This window comes from Psittacula echo (assembly GCF_963264785.1).
Source record: "Psittacula echo genome assembly, chromosome: 2".
Lineage (NCBI taxonomy): Eukaryota > Metazoa > Chordata > Aves > Psittaciformes > Psittacidae > Psittacula > Psittacula echo.
This window is the reverse complement of record NC_137737.1, coordinates 109,627,906-109,652,356: the sequence shown is the minus strand read 5'-3', so window position 1 is coordinate 109,652,356 and position 24,451 is coordinate 109,627,906. Positions and strand designations below refer to the sequence as shown.

Sequence of the window (24,451 nt, the reverse complement as noted above, 5' to 3'; positions counted from 1 at the left end):
TGCTTAATAATTTAAAAATACTTCTATTTATGGTTAATGATTTAGGGTTTTAATATAAAATGAGCTCTTCATTCTCCCAGACATTCAGGTAGCTTGTTTCTGTACTTGGTCCTGAATTTATCTTTCCTGATGGTGTGTGACCCAAGTTGCGCAGTATTCCAGACAGAAAATACTAAGTGCCTTACACTTGTACTGCATATACATGGCACAGGGGCTTCCACGTTTCTTTCGAAACAGCTCAGCTGATAAAACCTAGGGACACATTTTCCTTTTCCACAACTGCCCTACAGTGGTAGCTCTCAGTGTTCCTGTGACCAATGGGTATATGCAGATCGTTATCTTCCTTTCCCATAAACATTTTCCCCTACAGGTGAGGCTAACACCATCTGAAATTGTAGAATTCAGCACCTTTGTAAATTAGACCTGCTTCTATTTTAAATAATATTCTACTTAGTCATTTGACATGATGTTGCAACTGTAAATGGATATGTCAAACAAACATATATTGCAACTTACGTCCCAGAGGCATGGAAAAGGTTCCAGAATGCAAAAGACTTGCATCAATTTCTCCTTTGTACCCTAGACAGAAAATTAACAACTCCAGTCACTATCACCATGAGGTAAAGGCTCTCTGAGCCCCAAAAACAAAAGTGGTAATGTACATCTTAACAAAAAAAAAACCCAAAGGAAATATATTGTAAACCTACTCTTTACCACGAGGGAAGCAAAAGCTGAAATTTCTCCTTTAACATTCATAGCAGAGGCACGATACTGAGCAATGTCGTCAAAATCACATCTAAAAAGATAGAAATTATTAGGCAGGGCACCAGTTTACTCCTTGGCATAGCCTCTCCTATGTTTTAGATTAAGGAAATCCTCAGAAATCTGGGTAAAATCTATAAAGAAGTAAAAGCTTAGGAGACAGACACACTGGGCGCTGGATTGATTGTAGCTACTACTAATGGCTACATTCTCTCAATGTTAAGAAAGGAGTGTTTGAAATAAATGTCTCTCTTCAGATATTGCAGATTTGAAATTGAGAATACAGCAGAAATAGGAAAAAATGTCTGATAATATTTATCTAAGTTATCTCTCAATTATCTCTAATTTACTGTATTCCATGGAGAGATGCCTAACGTGGAAGCTGTAGAAATAGTAGATATCAATATATTTTCAATGGGCACCTACCAGCATCTAAATTGTCAAACCTAGATTGTTGCTGATTGTCAAATTAAGTGATTAGGTCTCATGTTTTCTAGATTTTTAATGCAAAGCGACTGAAAAGAAAATCCCATTTGGAGGATGAGTACTGTTAAAGATCTCTCTTGCGTGTAAGTGAGGACATCTCAGTTCTGTTCTTTATTTCCATATGAATCAGGAACTTTGCCATATTTCAGAAACAGTTAACTCTATGTATTTTTGCTCTGAACTAGATTTTTCTCATGTTTAACTGTACTCATGCAGCAGACAAATGGTAAAAGTAATCACAATGCCCTACATGTTTCTGACTCAGCCATAAACAGAATAGTCCGGATAAATTCACTTAGGTAAATTCCATATCCTCTACCGAGGAAAACCAGACCTGCTTCAACATTTAGTAGACAACATTCACAAACTTGGTATCTCTTACATCCCAAGAGATTTGTTCGCATTTTGTAGGTCTTAATCTATGACAACATTTCAGATTAAGCTCTCTGTTAAATTATTTAGTATTCCCTTACGTGCTAATCTCCAGTGAGTGCAGCCCATATCGGCTTTCAATGATATACTTGCCAGGATGAGCCTGTACATTGATGGGCACGTTGTTTTTGTACCTATGGAAAAGCAAAGAAACAGTATGTCACAAATGGAAATGTATAATTTTATGTTTTAAAAGGTCAAGCTCTTGATGTTTGAAATAAAACATCAGCTTCTGCATATTTTCCTAGGTAAACTGCAGTCTAATTTCCTGGGAAGACATTACATATCTTTAGAAGCTTAATCTCTCTCCCTTTTTCTTTGACCCCTTTGACAGGAGAAAATAGTATTGAATGGGATGAGAATCAGTTTATACTACCATATGCTTCATGCTGCTATTTGTAAAGAAATGGAGGAGTCACATGAGCAACATCTCTAGAGTTCTGACAGTTGTAAACAATTCAAATTCTGCAGCATCCTTCCCTATTAGGTATTGTACATATTTTGTTTAGTTTCCATATTTGACCTACTTTTAAAACCTGCATATTCACAAAAATGTCAGGTAGAAGGTTTTGGGTTTTTTTATTTTTTGTTTGCATGGCTAAGTTGACAGAAGGCCTAGCAGGGTTAGAATGATAAAGAAAAATCGTCTTGCTGGTAAAGTGCATTGCAGTGAGGGATCTGGCAAAAGCTATGCTGCCAAAAGGTTCTCTGCCTTTACAGGTATATGCTTTCAGGTACATGTTTTCTAGTACAGGTGTATCTTCAGGTAGGGAAAGTTCATGGTAAGTAATTTGAAAGAATGAACCAGCATTGATCCAGTAGCGAGCGGGTACTGCTAATTTCAGAATTTATATAAACAGCTTGAGACTCACAGAGAGAGAGTTCACGTAAATTCTCCCCGACCAACTGTTGCATAGAAAGTCACTCATTTTCGACAATACATGGTGTAACCAAGTAAATGTTCAAGTGAATCCAGTCTTAAGTAAGTATTACTAATGCGGAACAAACTGGCAATAGGAGTCTAATAATATTACACACTGAACTGTACTCAGTACATTTAGGATTGATTTGAGATCTTTAAAGAAAGAATGTTTCCTAAGATAGTGTCCTCTAACACAGCTTTCCCTGTTCTCCGTAAGGTACATACATAAGAGAAGTGGAAATATAAATGATGAAAGATAAAAGTATCTTCATTTCTTAATCTGATATAGCTTAAATAAACCTTTCTCTTCACAAGTCGTTAACAGCTATCCGGCCAAAGAAAGAGCTTTGCTGCTTCATTTCTGATTTCAAATTTTTAATCTCTCACGATTTTCAGTCAGGAAAGGGAACTGATCTGGTGTCAGTGGCTTGACCATTTCACCAAACAAGTCAATAAAAAGCAATTTTTTTTTTACCAAGAATACTATTAGTTTTATATATTTCAAGATGAAACTGTATCTGCAGTAAATCTGAAAATTACCTTTCAGCACTTTCAGTGTTGTGGAATAAGGAATATTTCCCTGGCTACAAATATTTGGACACAGTAATATACTGGGTTTTTTCCAAGTGAGTGAGTATCATAAACCCAATGCTTTTCATCCTGATCTTCCTCTCAGCAAGATGTCTATGAAAAGGGACTCAATGCAGGGCAATACTCTCTATTCTGGACTTCAAACAGTTGCAGAGATGCTTCACCTTATTATGGATCTCCTGCTGCATTATCCTGACTCACAGCAGAGAATAATACATGGGTCCAGTAAGAGTAATCCATTCACCACCATTCTTCTGGGGAGCACCACCTCATTTGTGCAATGGTGCTCCCTAGACTGATCTGCCTGAGAACATCTTAATATTCCATGTAGTGTGTCTAATAGTTTAGGAAACAGAATAATGTTCTTAACATTTTCAGGGAATATGAAAACCTATGACACAGGACTTGATTCCATAATATCTTTAACTTTTCTCCAAAGGTCTGGCCAACCCTTGAATCCTGCTGGCAGCAAAGGCATTTAGTAGCATGTGGTGCTGTGCAGAAACAAGCTTTAACTCAGTCATGCCAGCAGTGAGACTTTCACTTCTTTTGTCTTCATTATCAGGTTAGTAAAAAATAATGGATTCAATTTTCACTTATTCATATTCATCTATTGAAAGAATAGGGCTCATGTGTTTGCAGGACCACTTGTTATTTCTGGAAACACAAATTCCAGAGCAGCCAAGTCATTAGCTAATGTTGGACTGCAGCCTCCCACTGTCATTATGCACTTATAGTTTATGCTTTCTGCTACTGGTTTCAAATGTCTTGGGTTTTACATATGCTTTTTCCAAGGGAGTCAGAACAGCTGCATTGGACAGCAAGATTTTCTTTAAAGAGAGTTCATGAAGCTTTATAATTTTTCAGGCACAGCATAAAAAGGTCTTCATTGCTTTTACAAAGAATGACTGTTTGGAATACACAACTGACATTTCAGTATGAATGCTGAAGAAAGCTGACAGATCCGGGTCAGCAATGTTCTGTATCTCAGAGCAAACACACCTGCTGAAATGGCTGTGAACTCTTTATTTCCATTAGTAGCCTCTGGCAAACTGAAATCCCTTTGGAATTCAGATGTATGGCAGAATGATGCATTAATTTCTACCATCCACATTTAGCACTTAGATGAAAGGCTGGTTCACAGTGAGAGCAAAGGCAAACAGTTGAAGGCTTGGTTTATCCATGTCAGGTTTGTGGGATGAGGTGAATCTCAACCAAAGTGAAAATGGCCCAGCTCTCATGTTCTTGGTTAGGATTCAGGTTACAGAGCTGGATTACACTCAAGAACATAGCTGACCATTCCTTAAGTCCAGCTGAGACCAGACCCAGAGGGTTTGTCTGGAATCCTCTCTAGGAGGAATGTCAAAACAGGACACTTGCAACGCTTACATGATGGGGAAAATGTGTGTGCAAAGCCTGGCTATTGGTTGTCACAGTCTAAGGAGAGAGATCAAGTGACTTCATAGGCATCAGCTCTGGCCTATTAATGTGACTCTTAGCAGCACTTTTTATGAAGCCCGAGATTAGAACTAAATAAATACAAAGTCCTTTAAGCAATTCAAGTAGTAAATTTCAGAATATGAGTATCACTTGCCATCATGATATTGTAGATGTTTTCTGTTGTCTCCACAAATAGAATCTCCATAGGACTTACTCCTAATTAATGCTTAATGATGAACACAGGCTTCTTCTTTGTCCATTTTATAAACACAAGCATACATTTTATATACACATTCTAAAAGAATCTCCTAAATTAAATAATGAGCATCAAATCTCATTTTATGTTTGAAAAAAAAAAGTTATTACCTATTATCTTAATTACTGGATGGTATCTGTATAGCATGAAGCAGATAAGAAAGATCAGCTCAATAGACAGTGAGACTGTGAAGCTTCAAGTCACTATTAATTAAGTTAAATTCAATTCCAGTCAGGGTAAACATTAATGCAAGAGTCAAATTAGACCTTCAGCTATGACTAAGAGTACATCTTGGAGTTCTGACAGTAAAGAGTTTGTCAAAAGATCATTCAAGTGAATAGAAAGCTTCCAACAGACTCCAAAGCTTTCAGTGGTCTTGGATCTATTTGGAGTCTCTGACTTCAAATAATTATGATGTGTCTGCTATGAGCATCCTGCATCATGAGATCTCAGTTTCATGGAGATTCAGTACTGTATCTGCTCAGCAGCCAAACAGCTAGTTCATAACCAAAGCATGTTTTAATGCTTCAGGGACATTAATGGCATTCATAGACTAAAAAGTATTTGGAAACATTTTGAGGATAATACTGATTATAAATCACACTGTGCTGCTTTTCCTTCATCAGCAGACAGAAATAATATATTGGATGTCTCCATGAAAAAAATAATCTATGTATTCCTATCGTCGTTATGCAACAGAGGCCTCTGTACCTGATTTTTTTAATCGAACTTGTATTTTTCCAGACAAAATACCACATTCACTGAGACAACTTCAGATACTGGTTATGTGGTAACTTTCAGTGCTAGAAACAGATACACACTTACCATGTAACACGGGGTTCTGGCCAGCCAGCGACAGAACAATGAAATTTAACATTTTGCTTTTCCCAGATAGTGTGGGAACGAGGCTCGATAACGAACTCAGGAGCATGTAAAAGACTATCTTGATTCAACTTTTTGTGGAATGCCTGAGTCTCTTCTAGCTGGAAAAGAAACATTTGATTATAAAGTCTGGCAGTTATAAGTGCAAATTATTAATATGTATGTATTAACAAAGCTTTAATCTTCCAGAATTTCTACTTCCAAAATAGGTAGATTTCATTTACTGGGTTTTTTCCCCTTAACTACCTAAGTAAAATGATTTTCCATGTTTAATTGTTTTTTTTTAATACAGAGTGAAAAGTGAAACAGATCTGAAACTCAGATGTCTTCTGCAATGCAAGATTGCGTATGACTAGATCATGTCTGTCAGAAATGCTCTCAAACCTTTCCTGCTGATGAGTACTTTCCTCCTCCCAGGGGTAACTGTTTCAACTGCCTGGCTACCCACACAGCTGGAAAAAAAAAATCGAATATGTTATAAATCTTGTTTTCTGCAAACTAAACTCTTTATCTTCTTCCCTGAGTTTCATGTTTATGGAGAATTACAGATCCCTAAATTACATTTATTAGAAGAAGACAGCTTTCATAATCATCTCAGTCTTTTATAAACGATGCAATTCCAATTTTCCTTGCAATTGTTGCTTCTGAGTTCTGGAAAGGTTCTGCTTGTCCTCAACATTCATAAAATGCTAACTACTCATTATCAGAGGCCTAACAGTTTCCAACACGATTAAGTAATTGCCCCTTATGTTTTCATGACAATACTTTTGCTAACACATTCCAGAATGCTGTTTATATTTATGCAACAACTGACTTTACATTGGCTGACATTAAATCTGTGATCTGTTACAAGTCCCAAATCCTCAGGTACTTCTCGTTAATCAGACATTCCTTGTTTACTTGTTCTTTTTCCTTCTGTGTGTAGTAATTTCCACGGGTTGTTATCATATGTCACCTTCACTGTTTCTCAGTTCTTGAGATGATTTTGAATTGTCCTTTAAAGTGTTTACACCCTTTTAAACCTTACGTCATGAGGATATTTTGTAAGCATATTGCCAATTCTTCTGCTCAAAATATTAATAAATTTGCTAAATTAAATATATTTGTGCTTGATATATTCTGCCAGTCTGGCATAACCTATTTGTAAGTACACACTGAGTATAATTCTTTAAGAAGTTGCACAATAATATCAAAGCTACCCACAATTAGAGATTCAGTTCCAGATGTCTTTGACAATTCGCTCCTTAATTTACACCCTGTGATTAAGACTCTGGGATAAGCCCTATGTTCCCAGTAACAAGCACAAGTTCCTGTAACAAGCTTGTTCCTAGGCCATAAATACCCAGAAATCACCCCATAACCTTCTTATTGGTAAGGCATGTATACTGGCACCTTTCTTCTCTGCCCAGCAATTACCCCATTGTCCAGGTGAAGGATGCTGTGCCATTTAACTAGGTGTTGGCATGACCAAAGACCATTTCCCAGCCTCATTCTCCCTCCCTTTCTCCCAGCACAGCAGAAGTGTTCCTGGTGCCTGCATCAAGCACAGTGCCTCTTTTCTTACCCACCTGACACCAAGATAACAAGACTTTAGGCCATTAAAAAGATTTCCATGGAAAACTCCAGTTTTTACTACCATTATTGTGATTGCCCACAGTGTAAATCAGGACCCTGCTGTGCTAGGTACTTCACAAACACCAAACAAAAAAGACCCATGCTGATTACAGCTCAGATGTTCATTTCTGTTCTTTTTACCGTTTTCTTCAGGGCCACACGTTCTGCAGACTCCCGGATGGCTACTTTCCTTGATTTTTTTTCATGATGCTCCTCTTCAGAAGTTGACTTGGCCACTTTGCTGACACTAACTCCTTCACCTGTGGCAAAAAGATTCCTCTTGGCAACATATGCAGCACTTTCTTTAATTCTTTCTTCTTCTGTGTCTGTGATCCCACTGATACTCACTTCTCTGAAAGAATTTTAAAAAGCAGAATCCCATTGGAAAATGCTGAGAATATGTTCCATTTATACCTTCAAATCAAATTAGTCAACTACAGTGGACAACACTTTTTCATAATTTGTTTCTGCTATAGCAGTTTCATATGTATTCAAAACAGAAACAGAGGGACCATTCAAACCCATCCAGAGGGACCTCGACACGCTTGAAAGGTGGGCCAAAACCAACCTCATGAATTTCAACCAAGCTAAGTGCAAGGTTCTACACGTGGGTTGGGGCAATCCAAGGCACAGGTTGGGCAGAGAAGCGATTCAGAGCAGCCCTGTGGAGAAGGACTTGGGGGTGTTGGTCAATGAGAAAATGAACATGAGTCGGCTTCAGTGTGCACTCGCAGCCCAGAAAGGCAACTGTATCCTGGGCTGCATCAAAAGGAGTGTGACCAGCAGGTCGAAGGAGGTGTTCCTGCCCCTCTACTCTGCTCTGGTAGGATCTCACTTGGAGCACTTTGTACAGTTCTCGTGTTCTCAACATAAAAAGGACATGGAACTGTTGGAACAAGTCCAGAGGAGGGCCATGACGATGATCAGGGGACTGGAGCACCTCCCATATGAAGACAGGCTGAGAAAGTTGGGGCTGTTCAGCCTGAAGAAGAGAAGGCTGCATGGAGACCTCATAGCAGCCTTCCAGTATCTGCAGGAGGCATACAAGGATGCTGAAAAGGGACTCTTCATCAGGGACTATAGTGATAGGATAAGGGGTAATGGGTTTAAACTTAAACAGGGAAAGTTCAGGTTAGATGTAAGGAAGAAGTTCTTTAGGGTGGTGAGGCACTGGAACAGGTTTCCCAAAGAACTGGTAAATGCTCCATCCCTGGCAGTGTTCAAGGCCAGGTTGAACAGAGCCTTGAGCAACATGGTTTAGTGAGTGGCAGGGAGGCTGGAACTAGATGATTTTAAGGTCCTTTCCAACACTAACCATTCTATGATTCTATGTCAGGCTACCACAGAATGACTGAGTAGTTCACTGTTTAAAGTCATGTCCGTTTTCGGTGGCTCTCTGTGTAACCATGCCACACACATTTTCAGTTTAACTGTTATCCTGCTGTGGTTTTCTGTCTCTATCAGTATAAAGATTAGTGTAAGATGCACCCACAAGTCTTAAGCTATTGACTTACAGCTGTCGTATTCATAACAAGACTACATAAGGGGCAACAGGTAATTGTAGCTGTATAACGATGTCCTCATCTCTGATTTATACAAAAAACCACATTACTGTATATCACAAAATCTTCTCTTTATTCATAGAAAATTCAATCCTGTTTGTAGGGTGACTGTTCTTCCAAATGTTTTTGAGAAGATTTCTTGAAGCGTCCTCCTCAGGCTTTTTACAGAGGTGAGATGAAAAGAACAGTTACTCTCAATGGATCCAATCTTGTTTCCATACGTACATGTGGAAGTACCACTGCAGCTGTATTGTTTTGGCACTGCCATAACATAAAAGCTGCTATAGTAGTGCATATGCCAGTGATAGTTTCTTGACTTAAGGAACTCTTTCTGCTGAGTTTAGTTACTTTAGGGTAACATTAGATGGCACACAGAAAAGAGGTTCTATTTTAGTTCTTGTTAAGTGCCATCTTGCGAGTACTGTAGAGACAGCAGTCTCTGTTTATTTCCAGAATGTGCTCAAGCACAGCCTCACTATTTTATCATAAAATGCTTACTACTGCTGCAAAATGAAAAGATTAGGATGAATGCTTTTTTCTGTTTTCTTTCAGATTGCTAATATTATGTATCTGATAGCACATGTCAACACTCAAGAAAATTTGGGTTCAAGCCCATAATTTACTGCCCAGCCCACTATCTTTGGGTTAAAATTCAGTTCAGTGAGATGCAAGACATCCAAGCAGTAGAATGTGCTGTAAACTTAATTATGCGTAAAAATTGCTCAGAAGACTAAAAACTTATTTAACAGCACAGAGCTTTAACCTCCCTCATGTGTTCAAATTTTGCCTTGAACTTTCTGTCTTTCTGGCTTCTTTAACAGGTTCATCATTAAAAGTATCAGTGGGATGACTGAATTCCTTCACTTAGGCATAACAGCTCTCCCCACAAATATGCCTGAAGCTGCAGATATGTGGCAGAGATTCTCAAGATGATTTTCAAAACCCACTTTAATTAATATGAATGGACCTATCTACATTCAGTTTAAATGAGTCAGTGGAAATTTCTTTCAAAGGCAAGCTGACATTATTTCCTCCTTCATCACAGTTGTTAAAATCTCAGCAGCTTCACAGGATAGACCCACTCCTCAAGGCATAAAGCATCTTCTGAGGGCTCATGAATATCCTCAGACTAATATAGGACTAGTAGAGTCATCTGCAGTAGTAGTCCCCAGATGCTTTTCATCAACAGTATTAAATATTTGGATTTGCTAACCATTTCTTCCTGCCATAATCTTCCCAGATCAAAGAGAAACATGTTCCCTGAAAAGATGAATGCATCAGAGAAAGCACACAGTACCAGTTAAGAAAGGATTCTGCAGTTAGGTCTCGGGGGTTTCAGTAGAAAATCTTTTTCAAAGAGAAACAATAGGATCAAATCCCATATGGCACGCACCAAACATTATTTAAAGGGTATCTTCCATCTGCAGTCCTTTGGCATAGGCTTGTTAGTGGATGCAAATAGCTCCATGAGACACATCCAGTATCTTTAGCACCTATGGCATTAAATCGAGCTCTGGGTGTTTTGTTATCTAGAATGCTGTCTGTCCAAATTTTATCTTGTAAGAATTAGGCTAGGTATTCAAGAAGAATAGTTGTGAATGGAATAATCTGAGCAAGGGACCCTTCTACAGCAGAACCTGATGGCTCTGAAATAGAACCAAATAACGGAAACAGTGACATGGTGCTGAAGGTCATCCAGCAGCACAGGCAACAGTTCCAATGAACTCATGGAGAGCTGACCTTTATAAATAACTATTCCTTGTAAAAGCTATCTGTCCATAGGAAACAACACATCAATTTCACAGAGGAATCTGGGAATGACATATAACATGCACGTGGTTCAATGGGCTTCAGCTGTTATCTTTCAAACAAAAATAAATATCTGACAGGAATGTGGCATGCAACTTCTGCAGTCTTGGCATGCAGTCATGAACATGATGCCAGCAGAAAAAAGGCCTAAAACAGACACACCAACCATTTCCTCCCATGTTTAGTTGCACACCCTAACAATCATAATCTGCTCTTTTTATACTTTTTTACTAATTAAAAAAAATAAATAAATTAGTGTGCTACAAAAGCACACACAATTTACGAAGTTACCATGTGCAAATGTAAGACTGATACCAAAAACAGTAAGAAGAAGCACAAAATCATAGAATCATAGAATAGTCAGGGTTGGAAAGGACCTTAAGATCATCTAGTTCCAAGCCCCCTGCCATGGGCAGGGACACCTCACACTAACCCATGCCACCCAAGGCCTCATCCAACCTGGCCTTGAACACCGCCAGGGATGGAGCATTCACAGCTTCCTTGGCCAGCCCATTCCAATGCCTCACCACCCTCACAGTAAAGAATTTCTTCCTTATATCCAATCAAAACTTCCCCTGTTTTAAGTTTTAACCTGTTACCCCTTGTCCTATCACTACAGTCCCTAAAGTAACAGTCCCTATAGTAACAATGATGCAAGAATCTGACAGGATCTTTTAATGCAGGAAGGCAAAATAATTGCACAGACACAAATAAATGACGCTACATGCTATCCCTAGCCATCAGTTGTGACTTTCAACTATTGACCAACACTGTAAATTTTACTTTTGTAGACTCAAGACACAATAAAAAGGGATGAGATTTGTGCCTCAGGAAGAAGCCTTGAAAATATGTCATTGTAAGTTTTGTCTGAGACATATTTATGTATTTTTATCACAGAAGATATAGCTGAAACTCCAAAGCAATAGTTTAAAAAGGCAACAGTGTGTGCTTCTGAATGTGTTTTGGATCAAAGAGCAATGAATCTGACACAGGAACATACAAGGGGTGAGAAAAAAATTGCTCCAGATAGTGAAGGGAAATAATAAAAACCAAAACTGCAAAAGTATCATAAACACTCAAAAGGCCAGAGCAGTAATGTCTCCCACTGACAAGATGGAACCCATTTTCACACGTAAGCACAAGTTTGGACACAATGCAGAAGTGATATTGGGTGTTGATTAAGCACTAGACAGAAAAGCACTGGCTCCCAGAAACAGCTTGGAAGTGTCCCATGAAAATGCTGCACGGCAGAAGAAAGACAAATTGAAAGAATTCAACTGCAAGTGAGCCAGAAATCTTTCTCCTGACCTCCAATCAGGAACCAGTTTTCCATCTCACAACGTGGTATATATAAATCTGAACAAGTGACTATGCTTGAGCTGACAGAGACTTCTAATAAAATCAATATGCCATACCCTAAAAGGGGCAGGGAAGCCTCCTTGCTCATGTTGATTCTGGCTTCCACGTAAAGTTCACATTCAGCTTTATTGAGGACACTGCTGAAGTAAGATCTATTACATCAGCAGTAATCATGCAATATATACCAACATGTGAGATCAGTATAAATCATTACAATGTATTTGAGAAAGTATTTGGTTTCATTCCAGATTTTCCCTGTGCCAGGACAAAACATTAACACAGCATTTCATTGTTTCTATGTTTAATGCTTGGTAAGAGACACTGAATTACAGAACTGTCTTCAAACCAAAAGAATAAACTAAATAACATGTATAATATGCTCACCTGGTTTCCAATAAGCAGGGTTATAATTATATCTAAATTTCATAGAAAGCACGCTGACATTGTGTACAAAACAAAGTCCAGACACCTAGGTTCGTTTGTCCTGACTCTGGATGATCATTGTCTGATTTTCTGCCAATCAGCTGACTTCTCTTTGTCTTTTTATCACTCATGTGAAGTGGAATCACCTTGAGATCCATGGGTGTGAGAAAAGATTAATAGATGCTATTTTATAATTTGTTAATAAAATGTCAGAAAGACAATACCAAACAAAAGGAAAATGAACATACCGTCCTGTAAATATGGGCACTGAGTAGTCCATGGCTTCGTTCTCTTTGCCCTCAGACACGAAATTTTGTTTTGCTCTCTTTGCTTTGGGACTCATCTTATAGGATTGATCTTCAATCATTAAATTGGAATTTTTCAGTCTGAAATAAAAATAATATTGTTAAATTAAGAAAAAAAAAAAGCTGTTAAGAAACACTCCAAAATAAGATTAAAGTACTAAAAATTACTGCTCTCTTGATAAGCAAGAAAATACAATTTTCATAGCCATCTCTTCAGAGTTATTAAAGAATTAACTAAATGTACTTTTGACAAATTCATCATTACTAATATAATAACGATGCTCTGTGATGTTAAATCTACATAGAGAGAATAAACACTATACCTGATAGCAATGCACATTTAATAGCTTCTTGGTTTGGGACTTGGAGAGCTGGCATACCTAGTTTTGGTAGATCCTGAAGTCAGCAAGGCCACTGAGTAATTCTAAAGATTGTACCTGAACTCATAATCTCTACTTTTCCAAAATTTACAGTCCTGAAATTATCTAGTCCCCAGACAAAATGTTGGTGTGCAAAGGTAATCAAAGTAATAATGCACATAAGTCTCTCTACAGAAATTGCTGGGCAGCGTATTGCTCAGTAACCAGCATCGCCATTCCCACTGCTCTCCTATACCACCCCAATCCATTGAAAGCGTAGAGCTAAGTGAAGAAACGCCATTTCACATAGCACAGATAAATGGAGAATGAGTGGAGAGAAAGAAGAGCAAGGCTCCCCCTCCCCACCAGCTTGAGGTGGGATTCTGAACAGTGTGAAGCATATTTGAGGCAGCCATTTTGGGTTCATTTTTGACATGGTTACAAATTGTGTTAGCAAGGCTCCAAATAACTCTGTCTTCCTGTCTTAATGCAGCAGATCTCTAACTCACAGATCCACGGAATAGCCTAATTAGCTGTCAACCTTATATTAACTTCCAAACTGTCTATTCATCTGTCTTAACATCACCAAGGGAAATCATATGTGAGTCTGCTTCTGGTCTGGGGGTTTGTCTACACAACATAAGCTTACCGCTTATGTGCACAGGTACAGGAACAGAATTAAGGCATGTGGCTTCTTTGCACGGCTCATTAGCTCAGACATGGCTAACCTGCTTCCCATACCCTGGGTAGCTTACACTGGTGTCTCTACGTGGCATGCTGTACACATATAATCCGAACTCATGCTAGTACTGGGTTCCTGAGAATGTTACACATGCATAATGTAAGATTACAGATACATGCCTGGGCTAATGTTTTCCCTTGGCTGCAACCCTGTGAAAGAAAGTACCAAGCTCCAGAGCTGCCACCAACACAAGTCATACCAGGAGGAGTGCTTAATTTCTGAAATATGTGTTAATGATCTACCCATGTGAGACTGTGTGTGTGAAATCACATGGGTCCAGTTTCATTCTCCGATCTTTCCTTCCTTCGTTTCTTTGTGCCTGTCCCTTTGCTCAGACCAAATCGTCTGCCTACCCAGTGCCTGATAAATGAATCTCCTGTTCTCTAGCTCTCTTAATGGCTTTCTTACTATCATCTCTTCTCCTTCTCCATCTAGTTCCTTGCCTGAACTTTACATCTCCTCCCACATCTGCTTTCCAGACCTCATCTCTTTATCCTGCCATTCCCAGCACTGTAAGTAAGATTCCCTTTGTTTCTGCTTAGTCCACTTCTCATCAGACTTGACTGTATCTGGCTTGCCAGGCATAGCAGTGAGACAGCCCCTCTCCCCTGTGGCCCCAGGAGCCACCACCTCTGAGCCTACAGCACCACTGTCAAGACATACTCAGTATAGGGGCTAAAAGCGGCCCTGCACTCATTCTCCTTCATACCTCCTGCATACCCATGCAAACAGAGGCACAGCCAGAGAGGAGCTTTTGCACACACCCAGGACTGGGGCCAAAGGTTTACCACATCAGGTACCACTGGATCAGCCAAGGCATAGACCAAGTCTACAGGTGAGCGATGCTGCCTCCTCCAGGGTCTGATGCCAGACGCTACCCTGGGCAGCCAGGGAGAGAGTCAGAGAGAGGCAGATCCAACTTTAGGGACAGAAATACAAGCAGAAGACATCTGGGAACAGTCCAGGCAGAGTAAAATGAAAATGAAGAGACAAAGTGGAAGAGGGTATGCAGTGGACCCACTCTTGGGTTGGACAACGATGTGGTACAGTCACTACGGCAAACAACAAATGCATTGGGTGAACTTGTCAAATAGGTGGCAAGAAATATCAAAGTCAAAGTATTTTCATTATTTTTCATACCTGAACTATAGTCTGTAAGAAGCTGCAGCTCTTCACTAAGCAGGTGACTTTTATTCCTGTCCTATTTTAAAATGGGACAAACTTGGAATTTTGACTCTGACTGCAAACGGATTTCCTAGGGACACTAGGCTGAGCCATTTAGGAGGCCACTTGATTCCTGGTTGTTTCGAGATCGAAAAGGATCTTCATTTGCAGATCAGTTTAAATGTCAAAAAGTTTCTATTTTCATAAAAGTAGATGAAATGTGGTGAAAATTTCAGCTCAGGCATTTTCAGCACTGTTAAATGCAGACCAGATCTTTGTTCCTAAAGAATTTGGCTGTCCTGTCAGTTTAGTTTTCAGTTAAGGTCCAGATTGCACACTTATGTACTTAATTAATGGTGAGTGCATATAGTAGCTCCCATTGCTCTCCGCTAGACTGTTAGAATTTTTGATGGTGTCTTTTCTATGTGTTTGGGGTTTTTTTTTTCCCTACTTTTCACTTATAACTCTCTAAAATTATTTGAAAAGGAAAGGATAAATTGCTATAGGTTCTGTCTGTTTGGTGGTTGTTTTTTTTTACCCAACACTTCAAGTGTTTGAAGTTGAATATCTCGTTTTCATTTTTTTCTGCCCACCACAGCTGTCTTTATGAAAATATCTCCCAAAGCTTTCAGATTAATGCCGGAGATCTCCATCACAATGAAGTCTGAGAAACAGCGACCTAAGAAACTTGACCTGGACTGAGCAAGGCTCCGGTGAGAAGTGTTTCACTGAATAATGCCAATGGTGCTTTTAGGCCTGTTTCCTCTTCCAGAAATGGTCAAGGGCAGGTAAAAAGAAAGTTCATGTAGAGAAATACCTCCCTTGATAAATCCTTTTGGTTTCAAGGAAAGACTTAGGACATCCTGAGCTAGAGGCTGTATCTGGACTGTAGCAACGATCTTAAGATTTATTTATACATGAGTATAGCACTTTCTTTTGAACCTGTTTTAACCGGCCACTTTATAATCTCTTTCATGCTTACATGCTGCTCTGTGTGGAAATTTGTTTCTTTTTCTCTCTGCACATCTTTCACTATTTTATACCTTAATGTTACATACCTACATTTGTGCACTTCCCAAAGTAAGAGCCTCTTCTCCCAATAGAAGGCATTCCACATCTCCTGTTACCCTTCTTGCTGATATCTGACCCTTTTCTAGTTTCAGACTGTACTTTCTGAGATGATATGATCAGAACTGCACCTAGTATTTCAGCTATGAGCATACCTTAGATTAACACACTGACACAATACGCTTTCTGGTTTATTTTCACTTTCTCTCACAGCTGCTCCTAAATACCTAATTCCTTCACTGCCACATCAGAACATCCAGCTGGTGTTTTCAGAGAGATATCCAGAGTCACTAACAAATCTTTTTTAGAATTGCACTGCATAAATCAAGAACTGAGATGAATAAATTCAAAGCAGCAGAAAATGTTTCTCCTTTCCAAATCTTCCTACCATTTGCTTTCATTCAGGTAGAGGTATATGGAGGCTAGTACAAATGGACATTCAAATGGAGCTCTTTCCATAGGAAAACAAACTGATCACTATTTTTGTCATGAGGTTTATTTCCCTGTTTTCCTTTTTTGTTATTACTATTTCTTCCTCTGCAACACAAAAACCAAACTCCACAGCCATTATTTACGTAGCCCAACGGGGGACTCCGCTTTCTTGAACCAGATTCTAAAATCTTGCCCTTTATTTTAAAACGTTCCAACTTTTTACCTGATATGTGGAACAGAATCTCCCTGCAGGAGAAGGAGCAGGGTATCAGTGCTCTCTAGTTTCACAGGGAGGAACAGTACCATGACCTTTTAACAGGTTTTAGCCTCATTTGATATGCCTAGCTAGTGTATGTGTGTGTTTTTCCAGGTCAGATACTATCAGTACTGCCTTATCAAGGTTGGTGGCCCAAGCCTACTGTCCTCATTTCTTAATGGTTTTCAGCTTGTTAAAATATCAACACCAGCATTTTCCTACTTTCCCAGTCACTGAATTGGGAGTTGGGTGACTGTAAACACTAAAGACAAAGGCATTGTTCTGTAGAGATATAAAAACCAGATAGATGCTATTAGCTTTCCCCTCTAGGCCAATAGAAGAGCTAAAGACAACAAGACTGCCCAGGGCCTCTAAAACTCCCAAGCAGAGGTTTTTGTTTTGATGTTGTGTTCTCAGACAGAAATATACTTCAATATATTGGCACTACCCTTGTTTCTGTGCCTGAAGGGGCAGGTTTCCCCACCCTGCACAGAGTGCGTACTCAGTGAACATAGAAATATGGACTACAACAGCCTATTAGGTATTCCACCCCTGGATGAAAAGGCACCTGCCTCTAGAAAATCATGTATCTTGTCCTTAGCATGCTTTTGTTACATATCTCTCACTTTATTCTGACAGCAGAAAAGGATGCATTCGGTATGCCCAATGGCTGCACCAGCTGTACCTGCCGGAGGAGCTCCATCAGCCAAGAGGCATTTTCCAGGATCTGCTTCTAGCATCTCTTTCTCTCCTAACATGCCATGTTTGAATTTGCTCACAGAAAGAGAAGACAGTGGATTGGAAAACCCAGTTACAGGAAAGAAACTAAAAGGATTTTCAGAAGACAGCTCTTTAAAACCAGGCTCTAAAGATGAGAGGCGTTCTCCGGTGACTATATTAATTTTAAGTTGCTGACAGATTTGTTACAGGCTTAGGCAATATTGCTGGCAATCATCATGCTGTTCCCTAACACAGCTTCCACAACAAATTTTTTTAAAGGGGAATTGTTTCCACATAGCAGGTCTCATTAAAACGATTTCCATGCTTGGCTGTGACGTTTAGAAGCCACCTTCTTAACCCTCACCTATAATAAATCAAAGGATGAGCAGTGCCAAGATCATAGTCTTCTCATGTTTCTTAAAGTGTATTATTTACTCAGCCTGCCCTGATCCTGATTACAATATTGCTCAGAAAAGCATTCACTCTTACTGTCTGGCAGCTTAGTTAATTGCAATTTAGTAGGGCACATCTCCTCTGTTTGCTTGGTTCACCTGAATTATGCCATGTGTTCCTTGCCATTTTGACCTGCAAAATATATGCAAATGCCTGAGCCACATTAATAAGTTCTATTTTCTCCCTAAGCATGTCTCTCATTTGGTGGCAGATAACCTGTCTGTGACAAAATGGAATTATCTGATGCTGCTGGCCAGGAAAACAACTCATGAAACAGTGACAGTTTGAGCAGAGGCAATTGAACGGAACTTCTGAAAGAAGAAGTAAAGGACTTTAATCCAGCACTCCTGTTTGACAGGCCTGTAGTGCTATAAGCAGCTTTGGCAGACCTGCCTCAAGGCTTCTCAGAAGCACACAGAGGATGGAGCAGTGCTGTGGGAAAAAAGTTCTCCCACAGGAGAGCAGCCCCTGAGGATGGAACATGGAAGAGGATGGAACATGGTGGAAGAGGATGGGTGGCCACGACAACAGATTGTGGGAGAGAGCTGCACCCCTCATCTCTACAGACCCTGCCTGCATATGGCTAGAGATGGCTCCACAAGCTGGTAGGGAAGGGTGTGAAGTGGGAACCATTACAAGGTGACACTTTCTTTTAGGAGACCAGGGTTTTGCAGCTCTGGCCAACTGTAACCAGCAAAGCTGGAAGCTTCTGTACTTGCTCTTGGTTTCGCCAGTTGTTTCTTTCCTTTTACTTCTTCAAGCTGTTACGGTGTGAAGACTCGAAATGTAAGGAAAGGACAGCCCACTTGCAAATGGAGACTCTTCTATCCTCATGAAAAAGCAAGCTGCAGCTCCTTCAAGCTGTGTCCATGCTCTGGGCACATTTTGTGCTCAAGCAATTTTTTGACATCAGAGAACTGGGTTCAGGTCATGGTCTTGCAGGTTACCTAGTTCCTAGTTGTTCTCCACTGCTTTCCCACGATAAATTCCTCACATAGCACCATCTGCACCTTAACACCATTGCTTTACGAACACTCTCTTCTGTATGCTAGCTACAGAAATGGATGAGACTTAAATTTTGCAAGCGTAATGAAGTTTAGCAAAAGCTACTTCAGATAAAAATAAGAAGTGACTGTAGTATTTAAATAGTATATTTTCCTGTTGGGTTTAACAGGGCTTATCCACAAAAGTACATCCATTATACATAAACATATATCTGATGTTAAAATCCAGTGATATGCAAAAATCAATTGTTAGACAAAGAATTTTAGCTGGATTTGGATTCATATGTCCATTCAGGGTTCAAGCAACCACCACTCTTGTAGGACATTTAGACAGAGCATTTCAATTCAAGACCCTTTCTACTTTATGAAAATTGAAAGAGTTTGGAGACTCATTTTCCCTTTTTTGTGTGGGGCTTTTTTTTTCTACACCATTCCTTTCATATGGATGAAAACAGAAAGTCTGATTTGCCCAATTTATTTTAGTGATATTTTTTATCTCCACATTATCCCTCAAAGTGTTTTGGGCTATCTGGGGAACACAGTACAAATTCAGAAAGAATTACTTCAAATTTGCACTATATTTAACTGCATATTCACATCACTTGGTCTAATTTACCTCTTGCAAATTGCAGCAAAATGGGCTCCAAGAACCAAATAAATACCAACACAGAGGCCATCTTAAACATAAAATTAGCTTAAATATTGAGATTATCATTCAGAATTGTATTCTCTCATATATTAAGTTTTGTGCAAGAGAGATCTGAATCATGTGGCCTGAATCTCCTGAGTCCTAGTCTTACAGAGCTGCACTGATTTTCTCAAACATCCAATACAAGGACAGGATCATAGAAAAAAGAAGACACAGCTGATATATACTTATCTCTGATTACCAGGATAATTTACCAATCTGTTGGCAACTCGTGTATGACAAAGAAGCTTAGAAGTATCACAAAATACACTATTTTAAAACAAAAGCTATTATCTCAAACAAAACTTCAGGAAACCCAGAAATGTTTTAAGTTCTCTCCCAGTTAAGCAACTCCATTTCCTTTAATATTAATTAATTTGCTGATGATAGAGTTCTTGGTGAGAATATAGAGGTTTCAGAAGAAACTCATCTGACAAGCCAGAGTTGCTGAAGTATATAACTGTGGCTTGGAAGCAGGCTTTTTTTGCAATATTTTTTTTCAACTTCAAGTAATGTTCCCATTTCTTGTGGGAATATTTTCTATGAGAAGGAGAAGGCTTTGGGTTAGGGATATGAAGGCACAGCTGCATTTGCAGAAATTTGGGATATCTTCCCCTATCCAACTTGCTCTGGAAACAAACCTCAGTCCCAGCATCTCCTGTTTGCTTTCCTTCATCAGCAAATTATATATTAGCTTCTCACTGCTACACTCAGTGCCTAATTATTTGCACAAGTGAAATTGTTTAAACAATAAAGACTGGATATTACTCAGCCCAAGACAGTCAAATAGTCAGGTTATTCATCTGGGCTGTAACAACTTGAGGTTCAAATTCATGAACAGACCATGGCAAATGGAGACTTGATCCTGAACTCCTGAAAAACAAGTGAGGGCTGTAATCACAATGTATTGTTTACTGCAGTATATTTTGTCTTTCCCTCAGTGGTTTTGGCCAAAAGTCCCATAATTCATAAAAAGTTCCATCATCCATAATTCTTGGAGAATATTCAGTTTTCAAAATTAAAATTTTCTAATGGACAACTCTTGATCAGTTCTGCTAATAATACTCTAAATTTTATATTAATATAACAGCGAGCAGGTGTTTTAGGTTACAATTTGTTAAATATTTCTTCTATTGCTAACAGCTGCTCTAATCTTACTTTAATACACCCCTAATTTCTGTAAATCTCTGAGATACATACAAATAATGTGAGATAATGATATCTAAAATATTCTGCTAATGTAATACTTGAACAACTTTTATTATCTTAATTAAACAAAAAACATGGCAGCTAAGCACAGCTGCTCTTCCAGTGCAAGATGAACAATTACATTGGAAATAGTATGCCTCAACCAATATGCAGTGTGAAAATTTTGGTTTCTTGAATCACTCAGCATAGAAGTGAAATCATTAGGCCAAAGAAGAATTGTTTAATGATATACGGACATGTCAGCTCAAACTTGCATAGAATCATAGAATCATAGAATAGTTAGGGTTGGAAAGGACCTTAAGATCATCTAGTTCCAACCCCCCTGCCATGGGCAGGGACACCTCACGCTAAACCACGTCACCCAAGGCCTCATCCAACCTGGCCTTGAACACCGCCAAGGATGGAGCATTCACAACCTCCCATGGCAACCCATTCCAGTGCTTCACCACCCTCACAGTAAAGAATTTCTTCCTTAGATCCAATCTAAACTTCCCCTGTTTAAGTTTTAACCCGTTACCCCTTGTCCTGTCACTACAGTCCCTGATGAAGAGTCCCTTTTCAGCATCCTTGTATGCCTCCTGCAGATACTGGAAGGCTGTTACGAGGTCTCCATGCAGCCTTCTCTTCTCCAGGCTGAACAACGCCAGCTTTCCCAGCCTATCTTCATACGGGAGGGCTCCAGTCCCCTGATCATCCTTGTGGCCCTCCTCTGGACTTGTTCCAACAGTTCCATGTCCTTTTTATGCTGAGGACACCAGAACTGCACACAATACTCCAAGTGAGGTCTCACGAGAGCAGAGTAGAGGGGCAGGATCACCTCCTTCAACCTGCTGGTCACGCTCCTTTTGATGCAGCCCAGGATACAGTTGCCTTTCTGGGCTGCGAGTGCACACTGAAGCTGGCTCATGTTCATTTTCTCATTGACCAACACCCCCAAGTCCTTCTCTGCAGGGCTGCTCTGAATCTCTTCTCTGCCCAACCTGTAGCTGTGCCTGGGATTGCTCCGACCCAGGTGTAGGACCTTGCACTTGGCATGGTTAAACTTCATCAGGTTGGCTTCAGCCCACCTCACAAGCGTGTCAAGGTCCCTCTGGATGGCATCCCTTCCCTCCAGCGTATCAACCGAACCACACAGCTTGGTGTCATCGGCAAACTTGCTGAGGGCGCACTCAATCCCACTGTCCATGTCATCGACAAAGATGTTGAACAAGATTGGTCTCAACACCGATCCCTGAGGGATGCCACTTGTTATTGGTCTCCAGCTGGACATCGAGCCATTGACCACAACTCTTTGTGTACGGCCATCCAGCCAGTTCTTTATCCATCGAGTGGTCCACCTATCAAACTGATGTCTCTCCAATTTAGAGATAAGGATGTCGTGTGATAGTCAAACGCTTTGCACAAGTCCAGGTAGATGACATCAGCTGCTCTACCCCTGTCCATCAGTTCTGTAGCCCCATCATAGAAGGCCACCAAATTGGTCAGGCAGGATTTCCTCTTGTAATAATAGTAATAAGTTCTCTCATTACTCCAGTCTGGCCAGCTAAGAGACAGTCTCAACCCAAAAGCTATCTCAACATTGGATCTTAAATTCAGCTATGTTAATATGGCTAAACAAATTGGAAGGAAAGGTGGCTCATGCCTCGGGACTCTGGAGCATGAATATGTCATCACTCAGCCACATCAGCATTGCCAGTGCTCTTCTTATGCCAATCCAACTGTTGTACATGAATTAGTACAACAAACTAAGGTGACCGCAGTCCTTCCTGTTGCCAAAGCCAAAGGAAGACACCAAGCTTGGAAAAGACATTAATGCTAAGTTACAGAAACAATTTCTGTGGATGAGGGGGAGAGTTTTGACATAGATTTAAATGAGAGGTGGCTGGATGTTTTTGTTTCAGAATATAACGGATTTACTTACCCAAGACTGTAGGATTCAGATCCCAGCCTGTAGGCTGCAGCCAGTTTGTTGATGGATTCAGATCCATGGCTGTAGGCAGCGGAGCTCTTGCTGAGGGATTCAGAGTCAAGACTGTAGGCAGCAGATCTTTTACTTTGTGCAGCAGAGTGATCATAGGCTGTAGATCCATAGCTGTAGGCTGCTGACTCTAGGTCATAGGCTGAAGAGCCATGACTATATGCTGCTGAGGACTCCAGGCTGAAGTCTGCTGCAGATGCATGGCGATAGGCTGCAGAGCCCCTTGTGTAAGCTGTAGATCCTTGAGCATAGACAGCAGATTTGCTCTTTGTTTCCTTTTGGTACTGGCTTACAGTGGACTGCAGTGCTTTATGGCGATATGCACGGTCATAGTGCTCATGGTGTCTTTGGTAGAAAGGTAAAGACATCATGGGTGTCTTCTAATTATTTTTTTTTCTGTGTATTTCCGAATGTAAATAAACAGGACAGTGTCTGAAAAAGAACAGATCAGACAAGGACTATTTTCAAAGAAAATTCTGAGTTAGCATATAAATAATACACAACTTCACAGAAACTAACACAGAACTTAAAATTTCAAAAATCAAATGCAGTGAATTAAGGGTTATCTTTTTATGACATGCTTTAGACTTTAAGATGGGTTTGTATTTAAGTTTCAAGACACTCATATGTCATTCATCATGACCATAAAAACTTTCAGTATTTTGTCTGTTCATTTGTAGTTGGTCTTGTAACTGCAGACTATTCAAGTTTTATGTGCTCAACTTCTCCACTCATTACTGTGAACTAATGAAATTTCATGTGCTCAGCTTCTTCAGAGATAGTGTAAATATTTTTGTTAAATTACAAAAGAGAGAACAAAGTAATAAATTATTTAAAAAGGCATGAGCAATTCCAACAAGGTTATATTAGCTGAAATAAAAATATATGAATATATCATTCATTTGGTAATCAGATTTTCATATTGAATTTAATATTCCATTTAATATTTTCATAGTAAATTAAAAACATTTTTCTGCAAACATGCACTACATTAATTATTCTGTATGTGATACCAGAGATCCATTTAAAATGGCTTATCATACTTCTACAGCTTGATCAGGGATGCAGTCTGCATGCAATGAGTAAAATAATACCATGTTCTTCAGTAAAATGACCTTTTTTTTTTAATCTAGAATGTCACGTTCAATATTGTCAAGAAACTTCTTCCAGACCATAGCTCCATCTAAGTTTTACTTTGCACAGTGATCAGTAGATTGTCTTGCAGTTGCTCGTAGTAGGAAATATGATCAAGTGAGAGGTAGTTTCCCTCTCAAAATGGGAGGAGGGTTGAATGCAGAAAGGGTTTCCCTTGCTTTATTTTTGTTTATTTTTAAGCTGGCAATTCAATCTTTATTTTGTTGCTGGTTTATTTTGCTGTTGCTAAAACTGACCTTTTCTTCTTTGATGCGCAAGCTTGCCTTTACAAATCCCTATGATAACCTTTATCACTTGTGTGATTAAGCTTACAACATGTCCCTGAAAAGATACACGGTTATGAATAGAAATGAGCTACAATGTGGAAATGTTCAGAAGAA

General features: G+C 39.5%; 1 protein-coding gene across 1 annotated transcript in view; it reads right to left on the bottom strand.

Moving 5' to 3' along the window:
• MYOM1 (myomesin 1) overlaps positions 1-23,287 on the bottom strand; it is a gene marked incomplete at its 5' end in the record, with an annotated part of 66,905 nt that extends 43,618 nt beyond the window's left edge. Inside the window, 7 exons of the mRNA XM_080639644.1 lie at positions 517-579; positions 708-796; positions 1,722-1,814; positions 5,715-5,872; positions 7,527-7,737; positions 12,787-12,924; positions 22,860-23,287. Coding sequence (XP_080495770.1) covers positions 517-579; positions 708-796; positions 1,722-1,814; positions 5,715-5,872; positions 7,527-7,737; positions 12,787-12,924; positions 22,860-23,287 — 1,180 coding nt within the window. The remainder of the gene's footprint in view (positions 1-516; positions 580-707; positions 797-1,721; positions 1,815-5,714; positions 5,873-7,526; positions 7,738-12,786; positions 12,925-22,859) is intronic.
• Positions 23,288-24,451: the final 1,164 nt, after the last annotated feature.